At 36.3% G+C, this 11020-nt stretch overlaps 1 protein-coding gene across 1 annotated transcript; it reads right to left on the reverse strand.

The window, feature by feature from the left end:
• Positions 1 to 9608: 9608 nt before the first annotated feature.
• Positions 9609 to 10538, reverse strand: LOC139849455 (uncharacterized). The gene has a single exon (XM_071839113.1). The coding sequence runs from the start codon at positions 10536 to 10538 to the stop codon at positions 9609 to 9611; it is 930 nt and encodes a 309-aa protein (XP_071695214.1).
• Positions 10539 to 11020: the final 482 nt, after the last annotated feature.

Here is an 11020-nt window from a genome sequence, read left to right on the forward strand (position 1 = left end):
GTATAAGTGTTTTGTTAAGTTTGACTAAAAGTCAAACTTGGTCAAAGTCAACGAAAAAGTCAACACGTTCGGGTCGGGTCCCAAACTATTTTTCTAAGCTTAGAAATCATATATGAGCATGTTGGCCAAGTTACATGTTAATCGGAGGTGCGTAGCATAGCAAACATTTTTCGAAATTTGACAAAGTAGGTCAGAACCCAAACACGGCTATTGCCGCGCCGCGGCCAGAGGTGTCGCGCCGCGACATTAGGCGTGGCCTGGTACCTGGTCAGTTTCAAAAGTTCAAGTCTTGATCCAAAATTCAATTTAGCACAAAACGCAAACCGTAAACACTTAGAATACGCATCTTATATCATTGGAAAGATCTTTTGACAAGGAATAAAATTAACTACCTTTCACAAGCAAAAACATCAATTACAATAACCGAAAACTCGTCAATTGATCAAGAAGGGTTTATTTTCAAAGTTTCAAGTTCGTAAAACGTATTTTATGATTCGGGAATCCAATTTACACATACGATATGCCGTTCCGAAGGTAATTAAGCATACAATGCATCTAAACATTTACTAACAACATTAACAAGCATTCAATGCATCAAAAGTTCATTTCAAAGTCTATTAAACCCTAATCAAAAATCACAAATCATGTATTTGAAGTTTTCTTAATCAACCTACGCATCAAAACGAAGCTAGTGATACTAGTAACACAATTACAACATGAACTTTAACAATTAAACAACTTTTAATCATCCAAAATCAAAGGTTAAGCACACCCATTTCAAAAGTTCAAACTAGTTACTCAAATCAACAAATCGAGCAAACAAAACATGTATTCATGTTATACACGAGCCATAGACACTAACTAACACAATTTCAAGTCAAAAACACGAATTTATAGAAATCTAGAGTTTTTAGAAAGTTACCCAAACTTGATGATATTGGTATCAAAATGTAGAGGGTGAAGAAAGGATCACGAAAATGTAATTTGTTTTGATGTTTGCTTCTCCAATCGGATTTAGATGATGATTTTATGTTTGAGGGTTTTGAGTTCAAAAATGGGGAGTAGAGAGAAAGAGGAGGATGAAGGTGGGAGGTGGAGATGAAATGAATGGATGTGGTAAGTGGGTTGACTAGTTGACCTAGTCAACTAGTTTGCCCATTTGGCAAACTTGGTCCCTCGAGTTTCAAAGCGGGTGCGGGAATTAACCCAACGGATATTTTAAAAACGTTCGAGTAACGGATGACGTTATAATTTGAGGACTTAGAATAGGATGAGCTCACATCCTGAGGTAGCCATATCGCGCATCTAGTGGTCAAATGTTGAGACCTGGTGGGAAAACGAGATAGAACACATAGTTGTATAGTTCGGGGTTGAGTAGTAGTTGTCCGTATCAGGAGCATGAGGACGATAAGTCAAAGAGAAAGGAAGTATCCTTGGATTGTGTGTTATCTTGGGTCCCAGTAATATCAGACGGTCATAGTGAAATAACAGTGTTATGTAACGTGGTACGTGGTGATGAGAAGATTGATCGGATCCATAATTAAGTATTCTAATCGTTCGTGCAAAAATAACGAATTTCAGTTACGTCGATTTTGAGTCGAGAGAGTATGCCTTTCGGCGTCCAAGTAGAAATATTTCCATATTTAAGTTCCATCTGGCGCTATACAAATTTAGCTAGTAATGTTGGTGTGAAAAATCACGCTTAAGGTCCGGGCACGGAGAGGTTTAAATTTCCAACTTAATGAGTTATCGAGGGTAAAGGACGAGCATCACGAGAAAAAGTCGGAAATGAACTTTCGGTAAGGATCTAAGATTTTACGAACACAAGTCAGAGTTGTGAGGGTTTCCCGATTACGTGTGGCTTCGATTGCGAGATTTATTGTAATACCCTGACCACTAACAACATGGTCTAGAAATTGGACTTTGTTTAACCAAAGTTCACACTTGGAGATTTTGGTATAGAGTTGCTCTTTCCTCAAGAGTTCGAGCGTAAGACGAAGATGTTGTTCGTTTTCTTCTTTGCTTGAATTGAATAGGTTAGAACATCATATATGAATATGATGACAGATCTGTCTACCCATCAGGCCCATCAGGCCCATGAATATGGAGGAAGCCTTTGTTAAACTGAACGACACTATAAGAAATTCATAACTATCGTAACGAATTTTGAAAACCGTTTTGGAGATAACCGGAATGGGGGTCGATTTTGGAATGCACACGGAATTCTTGTGATTGATCAAGAGGTCATCGGTACGGGAAAGAGAATATCGGTTCTTAGTTCACGATAATCTATACACATGTAAGGGATCATTTTCTTCTTAACGAATAGGTTTTGAGTTCCCTAGTTCTATAGGTGTCAAGTCAAAATTCAAATTCTCCACCCAAAAAGTTTAACGTAATAGTCTTCCATCGGTCACCTGAATGGCATAGGTAGTGTCTAGGGGATATGGTGGTGTGCAAAGAGTACGAGTCAAGGCCTTGGTTATAAAACGTCTAACGGTACCCGAATTGAATAAACATGAAATATAAGGTTGTTGAGAAGAAACGTACCCGTGACTAGTTGTCATCTCGGGCTCCCTCGGTGTTAATGTTGAAATTTTGGCCACGTGCATTGGGGTTGGTCTCCTTCTCTGGGCACGCATTCTTAAAATGACCCGGTTGGCCACATTCGAAACAAATGCCCGACCGGTGTGCATTGGGCGCCTTTTGGGCGACGGGGGCGACGCTCCTACAATCGTTGGCCGTATGACCACTTCCTTGGCACTGGTGGCAAGTTAACTTACCACATTCACCATAATGACGGTTGCGGCATTTGTTGCAAAATGGTTTGCTACATTCGCCATAATGATGTTTGTGGCACTTGCTGCAAGATGGTAGACTTCCGGCATAGCCTTTCTTGTCGTTGGAGGTGAAAGGCTTCTTGGCGGGGTGGTTGTTGTAGTTGCTCAATTCGGGGGCTTCCCATTTTCTTTTGTTGCCACCCGACTTATCCTCGGCTTTATATGCCGACACCTCAATTTCGTCCACCGTTTCGATCAATTGGCGGGCCATATTCAAAGCCTCTTGGTGATTAGCGGGTTTGGATGACATTACTCCTTGTTTGATGCTCTTAGGAAGACCATCCATGTACAGCTCAACCTTTAGAGACTCGGTACTCACGAGATTTGGGCACATCAAGGCTAGCTCAGAAAATCGTTGATTATAGGCCTTTAGGTCATTCCCGACCGCTTTTAAAGTTCTTAGCTCGTGTTCAAGCTTGCGGGTCTCTTCGCGCGGGAAGTATTCGGTGATCATCTTTCCTCTGAAGTCGACCCAAGAGAGAGCGTGGGCTTCGTGGATACCCACCGATTGTACATACGTATTCCACCATGTGAGAGCGATACCGGCGAAGGTGTGAGTGGAAAATCTGACCTTGTCTTGGTCCCGACAACCGCTTATGCTAAAGACGGCTTCTGTTTGCTCAAACCATCGGGTGAGCACGACCGGTCCCCCGGTTCCATCAAAAGTGTGAGGTTTGCACCCCATGAAGTTCTTATAGGAGCACCCTTCGTTTGAATTACCGGCTCCATTGTTGTTGTAGTTGTGATTGTTGTTATTGTTATTGTTGTTGGAAGAGTGACCGGCCATGGCCGCATCCACGGCGGTGGCTATTATTCGTTGTAGAGCTTGTTCGGGAGTTTCGGGAGGTGCGCGTCGACGAGCCATTGTTCCTTCAAGACACAAGAATATCGTTGTGTGATGACCCAGAAATTTCGACTAAATTTAAACTTAATCTTTGTATGATTAACATTTCCGACACGATAAGCAAAGTCTGTAAAACTGAATCTCAAAATTTTTGAATTACTTTTATATATTTAAATACCCTTCGGTTGTTTTTGACGATTCGCGAACAATTATATGTAAATAGATACATATATACTATAACATGAAAAGGTAACAATGTATTAATTGTTTGATACCGTACATTAAACTTATTGGTTTAAATATCTATTTGAATGTATATGATAAGTTGAAATATTTATTATTAAAATTTATTTATAAATAACTTCCAATGTGTATTTAAAAACTGATTTATGTATATTAAAAAGATATATACATATATATAATAAACGTTAGTAACATTCGTTTATTGATTCAATTGATATTTAGATAAGTTAACTAAAGCGTTTAAGATGAACCAGTTAAACACTAATTTGTTACAGTGTTTTCAAATTGCCACATTACTCAAAATGCTACAGTGTTTTCGAAAATCACTATTTGCTACAGTGAAATTGACTTTGCTACAGTGAATTGCTACAGTAAAATTTGACTTTGCTACAGTAACTTTGCTACAGTAAAACGCTATTATAAAAATGTATTTTAACAAATAGCGAGACGATGATTTATAGAAGTAAATGACCAAAACACTCGAAAGTTTAAGATACACTTTGAGTGATATAATTAAGGGATAATTTAAGGCTATTGATAAGGCTAAAAAGGAAAAGAAGAAACGCCCGACGCAACGGACCAAAAATATCTAGTCTACTATGCACAAGAATAAAATATAATATATAAATAATTATATTAATTATTTATATATTTATATTTATTTTATATTATGTCGACAAGCTAGGAGCCAAAACAATGTGAGCTGTCCCTGGTCCTCATGCGAGTCGCATGGCCAGAAGGCCATTTCCATGCGAGTCGCATGACTCCAGATTCCAGGCCAGGTACTATAAATTCAGGTGTTTTGCTCGAATGAAAAATCAAACACACATACACAAATATATATTACTCCGTATAATATTTATTATTATTATTATTATTATTATTATTATTATTATTATTATTATTATTATTATTATTATTAAGATTATTATTAATCTTATTAATCTTATTATTAGTATTATTATTTTTGCGATACAAAAATAATAATGTACATAAAATATTACGACGGAGTACTGTCCAAGTAATTTTCAAAACGAGTTTCCGAGCGAGCTAGAGCTAAGGAAAATATGGGTTATTGCCAAGGAGGTTATGGGTAATGTTCGTGGGTATTTTTGTGAATCAAACCTCGTGTTTATTATCTCCGATGCGTCTACATGCTTTCCTACAATATTGTATATCAATATTAAACAGTGAGTTTCATATGATCCCTTTTACTCAATATATTTTTGGGCTGAGAATACATGTGACTGTTTATAAATACTGAAAATACTAGATTTATATGCGTGAGTTTCATTACTCCCTTTTTATATATATTTTTGGGACTGAGAATACATGCGCTGTTTTATAAAATGAATACAAAAACTAAAACTGATTTGAGTGAGTTTCATATGATCCCTTTTACCCTTTACATTTTTGGGCTGAGAATACATGCACTTTATTTTAAACGCAATGGATACAAGTACATACTAAATTCTACACCGAGTTTGAACCGAAAATCCCTTAGCTTTGGTAACTAGTAACTGCCAGTTATAAGAACTGGTGGGCGCGAGTAGTAGTATATGGATCCATAGGGCTTGACATCCCCGTCCGAGCTAGAGCGCTAGCCTTTTAACGGACGTATGCTATTTGAGAAGCGTACACGTTGGTTTACGTGTATTATTAAGATGATTATACAAAGGGTACAAATTATATATACGTTAAAGTTTAGTTACCAGGGTGCTCAATTTTGTAGAACCAATTGATAAACGTTTCGGATGAAACAACTAAAATCTTGTGGTCCACCTTTTATGTTAAAACATATTGATAAACGTTTTGAATAAAATAACTGAACTTTTGTAATCCATATTGATATACAGATTATGTGTAATATTAAAACTATGAACTCACCAACCTTTGTGTTGATATTTGAAGCATGTTTATTCTCAGGTTCCCTAGAAGTCTTCCGCTGTTTGCTTAGATGTTAGACAAGCTATGTGCATGGAGTCTTACATGACATATTTTCAAGGAAACGTTGCATTCACCAAATCATCACCATGTATCTTATTTTGACTGCATTGTCAACGGAAATACTGTTGTAAACTATTATTTATGGTGATTGTCTATATGTAAAAATCATCATATGTCGAAAACCTTTGATTTAAATATTCATTTATGGTGCGCCTTTTCAAAAGAATGCAATGTTTACAAAACGTATCATATAGAGGTCAAATACCTCGCAATGAAATCAATTAATGACGTGTTCGTCCATATGGATTTGGAGCGATCGTCACACGTTGGTTAGTATTCTCAATAATACCAACCGTGATATGGAATAAGGATAAAGAGAAAATTTCCTTAACCCGCCTTAAATTCTTTATGTCATAATGTCGGAACGTCCATGTGAACCACCGTAATATAATCCCGGAAATTATATTACCCTGATTCACATGTGCATTTAACATTACTTCATAAAGTCAAGGTGGCGTGTCAATCAAATTTAACAACGTGATATCAAGATCGAATAAGAGTTAGATATGATAGGAGAGTTCGAGTATAATGCACAAATAGTCAAGTAGTTCCTACTTCAGTCTATATGCCGGTTGTAGTCTAGATTCACTAATGTACCCTATGACTCGGGGTCGACACTAATGACTCTAAATCCCTACAACCAACGCTCTGATACCACTTGTAGCGACCTCGACAAATCGTCAAGTGACGGCGTCGACTACGTAGGTCCCATTACATGGTCATAAGTCTTTAAGACAACGTTTGACCAAAATATGTCGCATTCATTTCAATGAAAAAGGGTGTTTCAAGTTTACAAAAAGAAGTTCGACGGCTAGTTACATTGCAATGTTAAACGTACAATTGAAACCTATGCGACACAATTTAAAAGTAGCCAAAAAGATGCTCCAAATATGCATGTATACTCGACATCCAAGCAGTTTTCAAAAGAGTGCGGAAGCATGTATCACTTAAGCATTCAAAACCTGAGAAAAACATAGGAGAATCTGTCAACGAAAACGTTGGTGAAATCATAGGTTTAGTAAATGAGTATGTAAGTAAAATAAGTTGAACCACAAGTTATAGTATAAGTCGATTCTCTGAATCGTTTGAATTCCATAAGTATTGTTGTTTACCGAGCACCCAATTATCAAAGCTTAACCGTATCATTTACCTCAGCATAAAAGTGTTAGAACATACACCGTACCAGAATATATTTCATTCGCTTAACGGTAGCGAGCCGTCCGAATGAGGGTTAGTCAAACCCGTATGGATCCACACAACATAGTCTCGCTTACACCATCTGATGTAACTAATGATAATTGAATTGAGGATTTTCGTTCAAACTCGTCCGTATCTTTGTATTCACAATTGTGTTCAATGTATAAAAGTATGAAGAATATATATACGTGTGAAATGTATATAAGTACGTAATGTATATGTTTCTCAGCCCACGATTTAAAAGTATAAAAGTTGTTGAAAAGTGGGACTATGATCTCACCTCGAGTGCACGAGTATGAAAGTACTTCACAAAGTAAACGTGTGCATGAAAGTTGCTTAGCCTTGACCTAAACAAGTAAGTTGTATCAATTTACCCGTTACGACACAAGGTCGGGTGAAATGTGCTCAATTAGTCCTATGGCTCGTTATGACTCGAATAGTATAGCATGCGAATCACGTTGTCAAGTTTCATGCAAGAATCAAGTATAAAATAAGATTAGAACGATTGTATAAGTGTTTTGTTAAGTTTGACTAAAAGTCAAACTTGGTCAAAGTCAACGAAAAAGTCAACACGTTCGGGTCGGGTCCCAAACTATTTTTCTAAGCTTAGAAATCATATATGAGCATGTTGGCCAAGTTACATGTTAATCGGAGGTGCGTAGCATAGCAAACATTTTTCGAAATTTGACAAAGTAGGTCAGAACCCAAACACGGCTATTGCCGCGCCGCGGCCAGAGGTGTCGCGCCGCGACATTAGGCGTGGCCTGGTACCTGGTCAGTTTCAAAAGTTCAAGTCTTGATCCAAAATTCAATTTAGCACAAAACGCAAACCGTAAACACTTAGAATACGCATCTTATATCATTGGAAAGCTCTTTTGACAAGGAATACAATTAACTACCTTTCACAAGCAAAAACATCAATTACAATAACCGAAAACTCGTCAATTGATCAAGAAGGGTTTATTTTCAAAGTTTCAAGTTCGTAAAACGTATTTTATGATTCGGGAATCCAATTTACACATACGATATGCCGTCTGGAAGGTAATTAAGCATACAATGCATCTAAATATTTACAAACAACATTAACAAGCATTCAACGCATCAAAAGTTCATTTCAAAGTCTATCAAACCCTAATCAAAATTCACAAAAATCACAAATCATGTATTTGAAGTTTTCTTAATCAACCTACGCATCAAAACGAAGCTAGTGATACTAGTAACACAATTACAACATGAACTTTAACAATTAAACAACTTTTAATCATCCAAAATCAAAGATTAAGCACACCCATTTCAAAAGTTCAAACTAGTTACTCAAATCAACAAATCGAGCAAACAAAACATGTATTCATGTTATACACGAGCCATAGACACTAACTAACACAATTTCAAGTCAAAAACACGAATTTATAGAAATCTAGAGTTTTTAGAAAGTTACCCAAACTTGATGATATTGGTATCAAAATGTAGAGGGTGAAGAAAGGATCACGAAAATGTAATTTGTTTTGATGTTTGCTTCTCCAATCGGATTTAGATGATGATTTTATGTTTGAGGGTTTTGAGTTCAAAAATGGGGAGTAGAGAGAAAGAGGAGGATGAAGGTGGGAGGTGGAGATGAAATGAATGGATGTGGTAAGTGGGTTGACTAGTTGACCTAGTCAACTAGTTTGCCCATTTGGCAAACTCGGTCCCTCGAGTTTCAAAGCGGGTGCGGGAATTAACCCAACGAATATTTTAAAAACGTTCGAGTAACGGATGACGTTATAATTAGATAACGAGAATATTATGAACGTTAGTTAACGAAAGATACAAATTTGAATAACGAAAGATATTAAAAAAAAAAAAGACGGTGTTAAAATAAATTTAACGGAAAATCACGGGATGTTACAGAATCTTCAGAGTTTGTTGTAAACAGAATGTTGTGAGAGACTAGCCTATTTAGTGATGTTTTGGCTGATGCATATTGTGGAAGATATTGGACTATAGAATGATTATTCTAAGCTTAATAATGGGCAGCTTTGAATTTTTTTCATGATCAGTCACCTTATTCTAAGCTTAGTTTGTGTGGTGCGGTTGCAATACCGACGACTTCATTAGGTAATTATCCGAGTTCATTCTGACCCATTTGATCAGGAACTTCACAAAGTGCAAGACTATATAACCCACACAATTTAACATACCATATTTATTTATTTAGTCAACATATAAAAACTTTAACAGTAGTCATTTCTGAAATTCACATTTTGAATTGAACTTCTGATAATAGTCGCAAATTTATATAAATTCATATAACAAATGGCATATGCTTAACACTAAATCGATGGTCACAACTATGAAACACGAACATTCACATGAGTATATCATCAAAAATACATATACTGCAAATGCTTTCATATACAAAACTTTGTTTGGATCACTACAAACCCAACTGAATTACACATTGCATCAGTTACATCGAGAAACTAAAATGTTAAAATTTATCGATGTAGGCTAATACGCTTACAAGACTTGTCATTTTCATACTTAGGAGCCAGGCCCTGACCTAATACATCATACACCTCGAGCGTTTGTACTCTTCGCTTCTTCATGTTTCTCGCTTTTTCATAACCTTCCTGCAACTTTCGTTTTGTTGCGACTAATTTCTCTTCAAAACTTCTTCTGTCTATAGTCTTTGGCACAACATGTTGAAAAGACACTTGACTGCTTGGTTGACTAGTTGACTTATTTGGACTTTGCAACTTACTTTCAACAGAAACAGAAACCATTTTTGGTTTCACAACTGATTGTTGTCTCTTAAAAAGAGGGATACTCTTTTTCTCCATTAATAGAATATTTCGACCATTCAATCGTTTTTTCGTCTTTGAATTGGCTGATTTTTCCTTCTCTATCTGAATGTTATGTTTCGGTTTTTGCAGCTTTATCTTGGTTGCTTCAACTTTCTGTTGAATAACTGCTGCCTTCGAATGCATCTCTTTACTTTGCGGATCATGAATCACAACCACACTCTTTTGACTATTTGACTTTTCTGTATTTACATTCGATTCTTTTTTACAATACTCATCAACCAAACATCTCCAACCTTTCACAAGACTCCTTGAAATCTCAGAAACAGTCTTTGACTCGTGTTTCTCAAGGGCCCTGACGGTTTTACCTATCCCTGTTTCTTCAAGCGTATTCAAAGTCAACTTCATATTTTCGAGCTTTACTAACGCGGATACAAATTCTTCATTGCGAGTACTAATTTCAAGTATCGATTTCAAACTCAAAACTTCAGCAACACCTTGACGTAAAACACAGTTAACGCTACAAGCCTCATTGCTTTTAACAATTTTTTCACAAGGAACAGGACCTTTAGCATCACACTCTGTTTTAGGATTATTACTTTTTAACTTATTGATTAACTTCATTGGCACCTTTATAATGTTCCTTTTAATTAGATGATCATCACAACTACTGGTATCAAGAATGCGTTTGATTTTTTTGACGGAGACATGATTTGCGCTCTCATTCTGTAAGTGATTCCTCCGGCCGTCATCCAATTACGGTTGTAGTTTTACCTTTTGATTCTTCCATGATCGAAATTGATTGGGATTAAAAGAACTTGGAGCGGAAGTAATTACGTTATTGTGAATGTGGTGATTTAAGAGATATCCGTGTTTATTTTAAGTTCAAGTAGTAAGAGCTAACCCTAATTAACTTTTACTAACGGTTTAATTTATCAGATATTTATATTATTATAAATGTAAAACTCAACAAAATTAACAAGTTAGTATTAATTTATTAAATTCTATTTCTATTAATTTAATGTTATTTGTAAAATAGGAATAGAAATTAAATTTAACTGGTCTTAGGCACCAAGTATTATTTCACGGTACTTGTTAACTCTTTA

Source organism: Rutidosis leptorrhynchoides, chromosome 5, assembly GCF_046630445.1.
Source record: "Rutidosis leptorrhynchoides isolate AG116_Rl617_1_P2 chromosome 5, CSIRO_AGI_Rlap_v1, whole genome shotgun sequence".
Taxonomy (NCBI): domain Eukaryota; kingdom Viridiplantae; phylum Streptophyta; class Magnoliopsida; order Asterales; family Asteraceae; genus Rutidosis; species Rutidosis leptorrhynchoides.